The 15496-nt window shown below is 34.9% G+C and overlaps 2 protein-coding genes and 1 long non-coding RNA gene across 4 annotated transcripts in view; 2 read left to right on the top strand and 1 right to left on the bottom strand.

Moving 5' to 3' along the window:
- The first annotated feature begins 4956 nt into the window (after nt 1-4956).
- Nucleotides 4957-11190, top strand: LOC115448312 (serine/threonine-protein kinase RIO2). Its single transcript, XM_030175710.2, has 8 exons — nt 4957-5140; nt 5226-5367; nt 5530-5698; nt 8232-8441; nt 8665-8856; nt 9157-9328; nt 10110-10229; nt 10681-11190. Exons 1-8 carry the CDS (start codon nt 5075-5077, stop codon nt 11170-11172), a joined length of 1563 nt encoding a protein of 520 aa, XP_030031570.1. The 5' UTR covers nt 4957-5074; the 3' UTR covers nt 11173-11190.
- Nucleotides 11187-15496, bottom strand: part of LOC115448301 — a 22781-nt gene continuing 18471 nt past the window's right edge. Inside the window, exons 2-6 of one of the 2 annotated variants that reach the window (XM_037436534.1) lie at nt 13671-13846; nt 13055-13216; nt 12238-12391; nt 11688-11826; nt 11187-11544 (exon numbers count right to left, since the gene is read on the bottom strand). In XM_037436534.1, coding sequence (XP_037292431.1) covers nt 11716-11826; nt 12238-12391; nt 13055-13216; nt 13671-13687 — 444 coding nt within the window. In that variant the 5' untranslated portion in view covers nt 13688-13846 and the 3' untranslated portion in view covers nt 11187-11544; nt 11688-11715. Of the gene's footprint in view, nt 11545-11687; nt 11827-12237; nt 12392-13054; nt 13217-13670; nt 14021-15496 lie in introns of those variants that run through there. The other variant, XM_037436533.1, reaches the window with a different exon arrangement.
- LOC119188657 lies at nt 11822-15346 on the top strand. Its single transcript, XR_005112005.1, has 3 exons — nt 11822-12316; nt 13679-14715; nt 15109-15346. It is a non-coding gene; the product is annotated as an uncharacterized LOC119188657 (long non-coding RNA).

The following is a 15496-nucleotide window of genomic DNA, read 5'->3' as shown; positions in this document are numbered from 1 at the left end:
GAGTTATAACGCATTCAAAATTGTTAATTTCTACATTTTTGTATTTTTTTTTAGTTTTTAGAAATAAAATGGATTTTATATTAGGGCTACCATTTTTTTATTCCAACACATCCGCACACAAAACTCTAACATAGCAAAAAATTATATATCAAAAAAAAATCTAAAATGTTTTCAAGCCCTGATTTACGTATATATGGCGCACTTGCCCCGAATTTGATTTGACAGCCATAGTTTGTTATAATATTGAGTGATTAAAAATTATCCAAGAGCAATGCGAGTAAAACTTATTTCTCTATGGACTAAAGTGTGTGTTTTCTTTATAATGTTTCATATTGGCAGTTTTTTTTACACAGGCGCACTTACCCCATTTCCGGAGGCAAGTGCGCCTACTACCATTTTTTTTTACTTTGAGCAAAATATTATTAATTTATGGTCCGATTTCCTTGAATGGCTATAGGTTGTTATCACAAAATACCAAATATTCTTAAATTAATAAAATTACATTCTTAAGTCAACACAAAAAGAAATTATTTTGCATTGAATCCAGCTATGAAAATTTTATGGCGCACTTCCCCCGACTGACCTTAATCATATTCTCAATTGTTCAGTGTGTTTATTAGTGTATTTGTCAAGTTTCGAAAATGACTCAGTGTTGCGTGAAAGGATGCAAATCGAATTCACGCAAGAAAGACCCCGAAATATCTTTTCATAGGTTAGTAACTGTTTTTACCGAAAATTAGCAAATATCTTTGTATATTTACTTTTGGATGTGTTTTTATCAATTAAAATGATATGTGGATCTGGTTTGTTAAGCTTTGGATCCTTTTAGGCGTGATTTATACACATTAAAATCATTATGTTTGTTTACACACGAGCTTAGGGATGGGTGGGTGGATTTGTTTAGAAATTATTGATATCGATATTTTAACAGACGCCCGTTTATCAGTTACGGTTTTTGTCTTTGAAAGAATGTTAGAGCACACATCAATATTGTATTATTCAGAACGACAAACTAAGTGAAATTAGAATATTTTTTAAGATAACCAAAAATTTAAAAACCGAGGCAAAATGAATTGAGAATATTGAGCGACGTGATTGGAATCCTACACCAAATACATATTTCTTTACATTTTGAGAAGATATGCATAAACCACACGTTTAATTAACGCGAGTAAAGATAACTGTTTTCCAACAATATTCCCGATAAGTAAAATAGTAATGATTATTATACTTCACCTAATAGTAATATTACTTTAATATATTGCTATGAATAAAATTAGAATTGTTACATAAAAGAATAGATAAACATAAAAGAAACAACATAAAGATGAAATGTAAGATATATTTTTACAATTGACGGTCTTATGTTTCGAGCAACCTTTGGATGCACGGAAATAGATACATAATCATATTGTTGTTATTGCAAATAATTATTATAATTGATTATCTTAACCACCATTTTTACGGTCATTGATTTTAGTTTGCTGAACCATAGTTATGTTTCTCGATCAAAGAGCATAATAATAAAATAAAATAAAACCAACCAAATAATTGCTGGCTACGCTATCTTATTCCATTTATCATGTATTAAATAAATATCTTAATCTGTAACTTAAATTTTTAGCAAGGAATAGTGCAACATACAAATATAGATCAAACACAACTGGATGTTTGTCACAACAGGTACTGCTTTGTTTAACAATTGTTACTTATAAATCAGTTTCAGTTTGTTTGTTTACATTATGGTTTGTTATATTTATATTATGGTAGTTCCTAACCCCTTTCGTATTTGATCTTTTTGGGGCTTGTTTGTCTCTCTTAATACTTCGATGTCGATACAAAATTTTCGGTACTAGCATATCACTATTGTAAGGGGCGGAGTCGGCACCATTTTATGCATTAAATATGCCGCATGTCACGTGACCATATCACCCATCCTCTATACTTCTTTTATCATTGGATATAATCACGAACATGTTGAGAAAAAACTGTCAAATTTACACAATTGGGTATTTGACATAGTAAAGAAATAAATAAATTTGGTATTGAACATTATATAATTTAAGGTGTTAATTAAGAATATTTGACTTAAATTACAAATAAAAATTATTTAATATTTTATTTTCCTAAATAAAAATAAGAGTTTTTGAATCTGTGCATCATTTACAAGAAACGTCTCAAGCGAGCAAGACTAGAGAACGTGACGTCACGATGTATTATATGTAATGTCTTGTCTATTGGTCTTGTAATTCCGAAAAGATTTTGGCGCGTTTCGCAGGTTTCATTAATATTTATTTGATTATTTCGTGTCCAAAGTGCACTTCACCGAAAAACAAACATGGAAATTGGTTTTATTCAAGCGGACAGTGCAAATTTGCCAAAAATTGTGTCTTTTATGATCGCAAATTTCTTTGCCTCAAACTCGGACTTTTGTTCTGCAGAATTGAGGAACGTGAAAACTTCATTGTAAGTACAAAACTATCCTTTTCTGATATTTTGTTCAATTCACAATAGATTACAGTTTGATTTATGTACTTAGCCTTATTTTGTTTTTGCTATAAAATAACCTTTGTGTCATGCATATGATAGGTACATGTTTACTTTGTAGACTATAAATACAAATAATACATTTATTACGTTACCAATAAAATCATAACTTATAAGAATCTTACTCTGGTTAGGTACCTGTTATTTGTGTAAAATCTTTTCAACGAAAAGTTTCTCGTATTGTGGCTATCTGTGATGCTTTATTTCTATTTTTACAGATCATCAAGACAGTTGTATGGTGATGATGCTAATTCATATGCTAACTCAAATCCTAAAACATCAAGCTGATTACAAAGTGCCCGACATTCTTCAGTTCTCGATGCATTATTAGAGCATCAAGCATAAGAAAGGAAGTGACTGTGAAACGTTTTTAGCCAAAATTAATGGTGTTTTTACACAAGAAAATATAAATTTTGTGGAAAGTCTGACTCGAGCACAACACGAAATTCAAGCATGGCATGAGTTAAGGTATTATTTATTTATAGGTATTTGATTGCATTTTAAATGTGATGTTGCCTTTTTAAATGTGATTTGATACTGTAAGTATTGAACTAATAAGATATTTAAAATCAATGTTCTAGAGCAAAATTCCCAACTTGGGGTCTGTGGACATATCTAGAGTCGGCTGATTTCAATGTTGAAGCTATATGAAGTTTCAGGTTGTGCTTAAGAGAAGCATTTTATTGTGATTTAAGGAGGTCTGTGGTGATCATCTTTGCTCATTTAGTGGTCCACAGCTAAGAAAGGTTGGAAAATGCTGTCTTAGATTAATATATATTGGAATTATATGTTTCCATGTGAGATGCAATCTCAAAATGTAAATTAGTCTTGTAGCTTTACTAGTCTTTGATGTTTGTGTTCACATTCATATGTGTTGGGCACCCATTCTACAGGGCATCCTAGTGGGGATATAAATGTATATGTGGCCACCAGGCAGTTTAACATTTAAAAAAAAATGAATTTTCTTTTCAGGAATAAAAGCATCAAAAGCATTTGATGTTTCACGATGCAAAATAACTGTTGGATCCTTGGTTGCCTTAATAATGGGAGCTAAAGTACCAGATACTCCAACCATAAAAAGAGGAAAATCATTGGAAGTAGTAGTAAGAAAGGAGTTGGAAAAAAAATATGACAAGATTGCAGAATGTGGTTTTATTATTAGCCAAAAATTCCCAATGGTAGCTGCATCGCTAGATGGTATTTTAAAGGGTGACACAGTTATTGAAATTAAATGTCCAACAAGCAAAAAAAGTTTTATATACTATATATGTAACAACACAATCACAGAAAAGTTTGCAGTCTAAGTTCTTTTGCAAATGTATGTGAGTAATTTAACAAAAGGTTTATTTTGTGTGGCAGATTGGGAATTTGAAAAAAATAATAAAGTCCATGTAATACCAATAGAGTATGATGAGATCAAAGTAAATGATATTTTATCTAAAGTTGTAAAGTTTTGGAAGAATAATGTTTACAATCTATTGTAAAAACTTATTTTTATAACTTAATATAGAAAAATAAAACATTATATTCTAAATTTTGTTTTTATTCGTCAAATGTTTTTAATTAAGGAGCCTAGTAAATTAATTAAGGCACATGCAATAACAATGCAATCGTCCAAAAACTTAATTAAATTTGTATTGACAACTGAATGCAGTTTTAACATTAATAATAATAATAATTTTTTATTGTAAATAACCGAATTTGTTTACAATTTCAATGGTTACAAATTACAAACTTATTATAAAAAACATTGAGAACTCCCTTAGACGTTGGATGACTCTTTCAATGTGTATCAGTAAACTTGCTATCTCCTTAGTTTTTAGAGCTTCAACTTTGGTTTAATTAGACTTAACTGATACACTTGGCGGTCCCACTAAACTGCATCCCTTTTGTAATAACAGTTGCTCAATATGCTTGAATCCTCTATCAGCTAGTATAATCGCACCAGGTTCCCAATGATCTAGAAAGTTGCAATTTTCAACCAAACATACATCGCTAATCCTGCCACCATAACCAGGAGAAATGTAGTTAATTATACCATCAGGTGTGCTACTTATAAGGTATTTTATTGTATTGGCCTTTTATAATCTTGAATAATAAACGAATCTCACGTATTGTTTACATTAAGACTATTACATCATGACGTCACGCCCTTTATTTGTCACGTGACTTAGCGTTTCAGCGGGAAACACAAAATGTAATTATTAAAACTGTCTTTTAGCTATTAAAATGGCTCTAAATATTAAAAAAACAATTGTCAAGCATATCTTTAGTGACTTTAGAACATTTTAAAGTACTTTACGAAAATTTGTCAAATACCCAATTGTTTGAATTTGAGCAGAGTTTATATATCCAGCATAAAAAAATATCTCTCCCTCTCAGTAATTTTTTATTTATCACATGCTAACCAGATGCTAACAATTTGTACAAAAGTGGATATGGAACAATCTTTTGCTTTGGTCACGTTGAGAAAGTGTTATGATTTTGTACAAATTACAAAGTATCAAACTAATTAAAGTTTTTAACTATGGGTAAGCTAGATGTAGCTATATTACGATACCTTACCGGTGAGGACTTTCGAGTGCTGACTGCAGTGAGTAAATAGCCTCATTTACCCAAAAAATCATCATAACCTTTATTACCTACATACTTTATAATGGTGTTTTTATTATTTTTAGGTGGAAATGGGCATGAAAAACCACGAGCTAGTGCCAGGATCACTTGTGGCGTCGATAGCGAACCTGAGGCATGGCGGAGTCCACAAACTAATGAAGGATTTGTGTAAACACAGACTGTTGACATATGAGAGGGGCAAACAATGTGAGTGAAATTTTATACAAAACTAGTTTTTGCTATTACAATTATACACAATGTTTCCTTCATTTAATGTGATTGTATGACAAGCACAAGCTGTTCCATTGACAAGCAATACAACAACCAATTAACTAAAGCCAACTTCATATTAATTATACTATATTTCAGATGATGGCTACCGTCTCACAAACGCTGGCTATGACTACTTAGCCTTGAAAGCCCTGACGAACAGGAAGGTGATTGCATCATTTGGCAACCAGATTGGTGTGGGCAAGGAGTCCAACATCTATACCGTGGCAGATGAAGACCGGAACCCACTGTGCTTGAAGCTTCACAGGTATTTAATTTATTTTGTTAAGATATGCCATAGTAATGATACTATAATATCAGCCTTGTATTATACTGAACCACTGTTGGTCACAGGCTCCTCTGCTACAAGTCCTAGAAACATATAACAAATACATAGATTTTAGGCATTACTGCAAAGCATTTTACAGTCCACGCCTATTCTATGTTTGGTTTACCTTAAGACAGCAAGAAGTGGACACCTAAATTAACATAATCAAAAAATTTTACTATAAGAGCAAAAGCCATATAATATACATATAATATTAGAAATATATGGTAATCTAATGAGATTCACTGTCGCCTAAACTGTTTATTGCTCTACTGGAGAATTTCTATAGGAAACTGGACTGTCTAAATCATTTAAGGTTTGCTAATGGTACACATAGTTCTTCTAAAAGAAGATCCGAACAAGCTAAATATCATGGTACAAACTGCAAGCCCTAGTCAACAAACGCAAAAAATTTAAACTCAAAGTAAACATAGTGGAAACCAAAGTAATGACAAACACTGTGGAGGTAGATATTGAACTGCATGGCAATAGTCTAGAATATGTACAGGAGTATTTGTTCACAGTTTAAATAAATTTAGATTGAGTATGATTTGCCTGAATTTTATTAGTAGAGTACAATCAGTATTTTTTACACAGACAGAACAATTAAACACCAATTCTTCGAAAAAGGTCAAGGATAGTTGTCTTTTAAATTTAGGCAAACATAGAGGCCATTACATACAATTAAACCTGTATTATAGAATTTATTTTCTAACAAGAAGTATAATGATTTCTTATGTTAATGTGAATGTTAGACATTAAAATTAAACTATTTTTTGGATTTTATCACGGGTTTAATTATCTAATTTGCTCCTGACGTTTCGAAGACTTTGCAGCCTCTGTGGTCAAGGGGAGTCCCCCTGTGAAAAATAGTTTAATTTTAATAAGAAAAAGTATGTTTATCTAGGCTCAATAATCTCCCCAAAAGAGCTAATCCCCAAAGAAGTTAACAGCAGAATAGCCTATAGCTGTAAAGAATACTGAGCTTAAAAACGAATTATGAAAAGCAAAGTGCTAAACATATTTATCAAAACCAAAAAGAGCCACTGGCAAGATGTTAAGGAGCTATGAAGATGAGTATGCTGGGAGTTAAACTTATTAGAAATTCAGTCATATATGGCAGATTCAAAGAAGTTGGCATTCTAGAATGCAAAAATCATCAACGCGGGGCTGGCCCGGGTACATCCTGCACAGTCCAATATACTAATGGAGTAAACGGGTTACCCTATGGTATCCAAGGGACAGTGTATGAAAACAGGGACTTCCAATCAGAAGATGGCAAGACCAGATCCATCAGACCCTAGGACTTTAGTGGATGAGAGTTGTTGGAGGCTGAGTCAACTGGAAGCAGCTCAAGGAGACTTATACCCTTAAACACTTTGAAATTAAGTACATCATGTAAAACTTTATATCTTTTAAATTTTCTAAATGACCAACTATTCAAAATTATTTATGTATCTTACGTATGCTGATAATATGTTATATTACCTAACCATAGGGTATTTTCCAATGTTTGGTTTTGTACATTATCTTATATCTAACTGCAAATCACACAATAAGAAGGCTTTCTGTGATAACTAGATTAAATCTGGTTAAGAAGTAAGGCAGTAAATTATATTTCAAGTAATGCAGTGCGCGCGTAGTGGGGGTATTGTTCCATATTCTTTCACACGCATCATAAACCACGATGACGTCACGTGCGCGTATTGCGTCTCTTTTATCGTTTCTTGACTTTTATCCCCTACTAAAATTCAAAGGCCTATAACTTGATGATTCTTTACTGGATTTTAATCAATCTTGCTGTGCTAGAATTCATATAAAGTACATCTATACTGTTACACAAGGTTCGTTTGTTTGTTTGTTTGAACGCGGTTATCTCGGGAACTACTGGTTCTGCATCTGAAAAATTCTTGTAGTGTTGGACAACTCAAGACAAGACTATAAAACGACTCACGATGACCGATAGGAGCGGAGAATCAACGAAAAATGTTGATATAACGGGGAAAATTGATTCCTATTGAGAGCTTCCGTTACGTGCGCTGCATAAACGGTTAAAGTTACGCAACAATCAAGTAGACGGAATTGTTCCTTTTAAAAAGATAAAAAAATAGAGAGATGTCAGCCTGTCTGAACGCGATAAACTCAAAAACTACCCAATGCATTTCAATAAAATTTGGGATAAAGATGGTTTGAGACCCTAGAAAGGACATAGGCTACTTTTTATCCCGGGAAAATATATAGCGGGACTTTTATCCCGCAAAAACTTATTCACGCAGACGGAGCCGCGAGCCACAGCAAGCGTTTGATAATTGTGAAGAAGAAAAATGAGCCAAAGACCCTATTTAATTTTAATTGAGCCTATCCTATGTAAAAGAACACACCAATAAATGCACTTTCTCGATTATAATAATTATAAGAAAGTAATTGCATCTGTATCTTTCACGTTTTTATGTTATAAAAAACCTATTTTCAGACTTGGTCGTACATGCTTCCGTAATATAAAAGGCAAAAGGGACTACCACGCGCACCGCAACAAAGCTTCCTGGCTGTACCTGTCTCGTATATCGGCTACCAAGGAGTTTGCATACATGAAGGCTCTGTATGACAGAGGCTTCCCGGTGCCCAAGCCTATGGACTTCAACCGGCATTGCGTTGTTATGGAGCTGGTGAATGGAGGGCCATTGTAAGTAGTTTTTAAGTAAAAAATGTGAAGAATAGTATTTTAGTAAAATTTTATTCATTTCTTTTTATTGAGTTTAAAAAATTAAATGAAAGAATGAAAGATAGATATTATTGTGGAAACATACGGTTACAAGCTCAAACATAAAAATAATTGTAACAAAAACGAAATATTATATTGTGTGAACAGTGAAACGCGTTATTCAGCTCTTATGTTGCTTCATCAGAACCCATGTGACGTCAGTAGAAGACCCGGAGCCCCTCTATGATGAGCTGATGAACCTCATTGTGCGTCTTGGCAACTGCGGGGTTATCCACGGCGACTTCAACGAGTTCAATATCATGATTGACGAAACCAATCATCCCGTCATCATCGACTTCCCGCAGATGGTGTCCACATCTCATCCTAATGCTGAACTGTAAGTTAGGATCATAGTTACATTCAATGTATAACTTGCTTTTGTTTGGCTCATGACCACTACCTCTGGTGAAAGTCTTATTGTATGTTAATCCAGGACTTTGTGAACCTGTGTGGTAACTTTTATTAAAATCCATTTTATGATGTAAGCATAGTTTACTTTAAACATTTAAACATACAAATATATCTTGCATAAAACTAACGCGAATGGCGCCTCACATTGACTATAACTTCCATTCATATCACCACAATTATATCGTAAAGCCATATCGCCATTAAAAAACAATAATGTTTGTTCCAGATACTTCGACCGAGACGTACGTTGCGTGCGCGAGTTTTTCAAGAAGCGCTTCGGTTATGAGAGCGAACTGTTCCCGAAGTTCAGCGATCTGGAGAGAGACGACGAACTCGACGCAGAGGTCGCCTGCTCGGGGTACAAGCGCAGTAAGGGCGTGGAGGATGAGCTGCTGCAGGTACGACCCTGTGTTCTGCTTAAGCGGGGATTAGATTACAAACTAAATTTGCAGAAGTTATTCTTCCGGGAGACGCAGCGTAAGCAGCCCCCCCACGAGATGGACCGACGATCTGGTGAGGGTTGCCGGAGTCCGATGGATGAGGGCGGCCCAGAACCGGTCCCTGTGGTGCTCAATGGGAGAAGCCTATGTCCAGCAGTGGACGATTCAAGGGCTGAAATGATGAAACAGTCATGGCAAGCTAATATCTCCAAATTATAAGTTCACTGCCTCGGTGGCGTAGTTGTACTGCATGCGCGGTAAGGCAGCGCTCTGAGGTCCTGGGTTCGAATCCCGGGTCGGGCAAAGTGATATTTGGGTTCTTCTGCTCAGTATCAGCCCGGAGTCTGGAATTTGTGCCCGATATGGCGATAGGCTCGCCCCCTATCACATCATGGGACGGAACACACTTGGCCAAAAGTGGGTGCCCTGGTTGCGCCTCTGCATACCCCATCGGGGATAAAATGCGTGATGTTGCGTTGTTGTTGTTCTATAAGTTTGTTAGACATGCCGCGAGCCGCATGTGTATAGTTTTTATTTTATAAAGTGCCGTTAATATACACGCATTTAGAAGTTCTTGCGCAATATTTTGCTACGAGAACTAGCTAACTTAATTTTGTTTAGTTACATTCTTTGGTACATTTTATTGACTATATGACACTTGCCGTCTTTTAATTTAATGATTGGTTTTAATTTAATTTTGATTTATGTACTTTTTCATGGTTCATTATTCTTATCAAAGGAAATGGGAATTGAACTGGAGGTGAGCGACCTTGAAGATTCTGATGAAGATAATGCTGATGATGAACAGGAGAGGAGCACAAAATACACTGACAATGAAATAGAAGAACTAAGAAAAGAGGTACGGATTTACATATTTTATGCGGTAAAGGTATAATGAGCCTACACCTAATGGTATGCAGAGTGATACCCAGATATCTGTTGATGATGCGAGGATTATCTCTCATCAGTCGATACAATTATGCCGGCCTGGTTAACACCGGATATGGACAGACTGATTCTAAAATGCGACAAACTTCGCTGTATCGAGTTTCGCGCCTTTTTTACGCTGGCCAGTATTCGGACTGATACAAATATCTTAACAATATAATTTTAAATAATAATTGTTATATTATAGTAGAAGATAGTTAAGTGCATAAAGAAGCGCACAGTTCACATAAGAATTTCACAATGCGTAGCCGATGAATACGTATAAAACACTATTAAGGCTAAAAATATTACTAATAAATTAAAACTATTGAATGTGGTTTATTATGAAGCGTAATAAATGTTAATAATCATTTTAATTTTAGGTGGAACAATCAATCGAACATGATGAAAAATCAGCGCTAAAGCAAATCACGGCAAAAACTGTAACACTTACTAAAATTGACCAAAAGTCGGCAACCGATGACGAAGAAATACCAACACTCGTGCCAGCTAACAACCAACAAAATAACGAACAGAACAATCTGGATCATAATAAGAACATTGAAGAACAAGAGAACATTTCCGAACACCGAGATAACATTTCAGAACTCGACAGAAATTCACAAAAATTCAGACTGGCCATGATAGAGAAGGCTTTGTCTGACGTGAGGTCAATGCGAACTTATACTTCTGCCAGTACCATTGCTCCTGAGGTAGTTAAGCAGCAGGTAAAGAAGAATTTAGAAATACGGCAGAAGAAAATGGACAGGAAGAAGGCGATTGCGAAGGGAGAGGCGAGCGCAGTGACGAGACAGCGCAGGGATAATAGAGAGACGATCAGAGAGAGTAACGGGCTGTGGGGATGGGATGAATAAATAATATTTTTATATGGTTTTCTTCTTTTATTTATAACTAGGTCCTGCTCGCTGATCCTAGCGAGTAAAACTCGGAGGCCACCGAAATCTAGCCTACAATCTATGATCTTCTGAGGTAACGTAGTTTCGTACTTGTAAAAGAATTATCGGAATTTGAGAAAATAAAAATGAGGTTAGGAATACAATCGTCATAATTGATAACTGGGAAGATATTTAGTTATATTAGTTATTGGAACATAGTTGCAATACAGTTCTTTAAATCAAAATGAGAAAACATATTGTCAATTGTGATAAGGTAATTTCTACCAATTATAGGTGCTTATCATCAAGTTTAAACAGACTGCACGGGATGGGTTGCGAAAACGTACTTAAGGCGATACCTCAAGGTCCATTTTCATACATTTTGTTTCGGCTTTAATCTGGGTAACTAAACAAGTATTGGCAAGTAAAGAATTTAAATTCACGTCTAGTTAGTGATTAGTTCTCGCAGTTGAAACTTAAAAATAAAGTATTAAAATGATTAAAATAACGTTTGTATGTCCATCAGTCATCTTCCTTTGAATTGTGTGTGTTGTTTTTATTCGTGCCATTTTTGGCGAGCCAATTGTGAGGGCGCAGGTACACGAGCTGCAAGTAGGCATCTACGCAGAATATCTGGAATATAGAACATTTATTAAATCATAAATTTATTACATCGTTGTCACTAATTTAGATACTGCTGTAAAATCAATAGAATGCGAGAATGGATTAATACACTACGATTTGCGATACAACGGTTTGCGAGCGACTGCCGGTAACGACTGTCGTGCAAATTTGATATTTCTGTGTTTGTATTCTGCGTGAATTATATGTAGCGACTACTTTTCTATACTTTATGCTCTTAGAAGTGTCTTTGGCAAGCCGGTCTTCTTGTTTACTATACCACTTTAGCGTTATCAGAATAAAAATGAAAATCGGTTAGGTATAATCAAAGAATCAATACCTACAATTCTTTTTCATATTTTTTATTCCCCGCGGCATTCCCTGAGTATGCTATGACAAATATTAAGTCCAATATTATCCCACCTTACGTCCATCTGCTCCAGCGCCGTCAAGTCTGAAGGTGTATCCGAACACGCTGGTGGATATCTTCGCTTCATACACGGTAAGATAGTTATCCTCCGTGAAAACTGGGTAGTGGTTCAGTTTGTGTGTCCCCGCGCGTAGTGGACACGATATTCTGGAAAGAAGCCCTTGTACTTTATCTTTTAGGAATCTCATTTTTATATTGTACTGTGTCACTTGCGGCATCGCCCTGCCCTGTGTATTTCTTTCATGAAATATTAGACCACTGCACTTTTCGGAGATAATAGTAGTTTAAGTATACTTGTGCCTATTTGCGTGTTTGCATTTACCTATTTATAACTTCTCAATTTTTTTCATTTATAATTGAAATGAAAAAACATAAAGGAATTCACCATATTGTGCGTGTGTGTGTGTATTTCGTGAATAGGGTACCGGACTCATTTTTGTTCTTTACTATTATCAAATATTTACATAATATAAATTAAGTATGACACAGAAGGAATTATTAAAATCCGGAAAAAAATCAACAAGTTATAAGTCTTTGAATTTCGTTGGAAGGGGTTGAAACAGAAAAGAGACGAAATACCCACATGTGACGTCATCGGGAATTACGACGCGTACGAAAGAAAGAAATGAAGCGATATCCCCACATCGCGCCCACTTCTGCACATTACAATATTTTAAATATGAATTACTCGCTCATTTTTTGACCAATTTTTATGCAGTTTCGCAGGAGTGCTTCTATTTCGTATTATTAACCATTACAAATAGAATAATGTACAAAATCAAGCATAGGCCGGTCCCCTATTGTATATACCTGGGCGCGGTATAATGAAACAGCAGGGAATACATCTCTCTATCCTCGTCACTGTCCGCGCCGCAGCCGCTCCTCACCAGGTAGAACGACTTGAAATAGTCACATGTCTCTACATTCCTTATATCTTGACATTTTTGCATCGTCGCCTGAAATGATCTTTGACTATAAACAAAATATAAACATAACTTGTCTCATCTGTATCCACATTAAAATAATCACATTTGACCGATTTCGTGAATTATCGTAATCCACTGCTAAGTATATGGATTATTCATTGTAATTAAAGTGTGAACTAATATAAAGGAAAATTAAAACCTAACGATACGTAACCTCCTAACATTGTTTAATAACATTACCTATGTAGAATTCATAGAAAATGGTGTGGATTGGTCATTTCCCCGTACTTTATATCATACTGTATACTTTATTTGTGGTGTACAATTGTTTCTTTTCCTAAATGAATAAAATTAAAAATAACATAAAATTACAACTGCTATATTATATTTATTTTAAAGAATTCAAAACAAGACACCTACTTAAGTACTATTAAGTATCATGTGCCAAAAGCTTTAAAATAATTATTCCCATCGCTTATTCCTAACACTGGAACCTTTACCTTAACAGACCATCCATCCGGAATATCTTCAGTGATGTTTATGATGCCAGTGAGCGTGGAGTCATAAGTCTTCGTCATGATGCTGAGCTCCTGCACTGATATGAGGGGCTTCGGGCCATCGTAACACGGCCCCACACGCGACACCAGCAAATGCGTCGGCGCCACCGAACTACTCGCTACCAACAATGGAGATATTAAAATATATATTCCGGAACGCATAGTGATTTAGTTATTACTACTGTATTCAGAATAACATTATAACAGTCCAGTTTTGTGTGGATAAATTAGGATGATATACACAATACATGTGAAATTAAATTCTCTTTTTTAAATGTTAATCTGATGGTTATACATCCCCATACAAGTATATGCAATTATGGAGTCATAATTATTACGGTTGAAGTGTTTTTGCTTATAATCTAATTAAAACTCTAATGAACCGAATGACTGTGTAAGTAGGTACTTATATAAGTCATGTTAGTGATGTGTTTGAGGATGAGATGAGGTGAGTAACTATGGTCAAGCATATTCCTTGCCTGGTCACGGCCTCTAATGGTACTTATATAACAGAACTCCTTATGACAAACAGCACGAACATGTAGATTGGGCAATCAATAGTGCAAAGTGGATATAACACTACCTTAAACAGTAGTGTTATGTTGGGTCTATTCCTTACTAACAAAAAACAAAAACGGAAGGTTTAAGTTTATGTCTTTTTTTTATTTCTGACACTTGATTTTAAAAGTTTCTATTTTATTCCGACATCCAAATTATGTAGATTTGTTGTTTGTGACTGTACCCTTATGAATATATCGTTGTAATAATATCTTTTTAATGTTTTTTTAATGTCGAAATCAAACATTAATATTATGTAAACATAGCGCAGACGCACATTACATTATCTAATACATTATGGATAATATAACTATTTTTATTTAAATGTTTTGTTTTTATTAGTTTTAATTCGTAAGACAAAGACGTTTATTATCTTTTATTAAGACCACCTTTTGACTTTGGGTTCCTGCCTAAATCTTATAAATTTAAGGTACCTAAATTATAAGCATATTTTCATAGTGGTGTAGTCTAAAAATTTCATTACAGATAGCAAGATTTTTGCAAATATTTAACCCTATTCTGTTGATATTTGTGGTGCTTTTCAAAGATAATGGAAAATAACAAAACATAAATATGCGGTCCAAATTGTTTTACTCAAACATAACTGTGATAAAAATGTTTATCAATTACGCAATTGAATTAAAGAGAAAAGATATGGAAAATAACTGTGATAATACTATATTTGCGCCATAATAATATGATAAAAAGCCAGCATACGTGTCATCATTTGGCTAATAAACTAAGATATCATTTTTATTTTGACGGTTAAGGAAAAAATTATTCTTGAATACAACATCCGATGAATACTTTTTTTTGTTTTCAGAAGAAAGTGCAGTCTTTAGTCTTTACCACTACCACAGGAGCTTGAAGAAGCGACTGGCCAGTAATGTCGAAAACATCAGCCATGCGACCCGACGCGACGTTGTGGTGCCCGGAAAGATGGAAAGCGTTGGGCGATCGCCACGCCGAGTCCCTACCACTATATTATACAATCAATCCAATCTACGACAATCCCAATAAAAAAAAAAAAAAAAACTAAAACTCTGCGGTGACGATCTTCGGTACATTGGAGACGACTAGGCATTTTCTGTGGGTTCCAAGCGGGTTTCTTCGGTAAGGAATGCCTTGTCGTCCTCCGCCGCCACCCCTGCGCCGCGCCGTGCCGTAGTACGGGTCGTCTCCGAATGTGGGGAGACTCAGAAGTATTCGCG

Source organism: Manduca sexta, chromosome 8 (assembly GCF_014839805.1).
Source record: "Manduca sexta isolate Smith_Timp_Sample1 chromosome 8, JHU_Msex_v1.0, whole genome shotgun sequence".
NCBI classification, from domain to species: Eukaryota; Metazoa; Arthropoda; class Insecta; order Lepidoptera; family Sphingidae; genus Manduca; species Manduca sexta.
This window is presented reverse-complemented; position numbering and strand designations above follow the sequence as displayed.

Excerpts from the sequence above, each read along its gene's own strand:
- LOC115448312 (XM_030175710.2), top strand. The coding sequence starts at position 5,075 with ATGGGTAAGCTAGATGTAGCTATATTACGATACCTTACCGGTGAGGAC. Across the intron at positions 5,699-8,231 it reads CTGTGCTTGAAGCTTCACAG|ACTTGGTCGTACATGCTTCC; the intron begins GTATTTAATTTA and ends ACCTATTTTCAG. Across the intron at positions 8,442-8,664 it reads CTGGTGAATGGAGGGCCATT|AACCCATGTGACGTCAGTAG; the intron begins GTAAGTAGTTTT and ends TTGCTTCATCAG.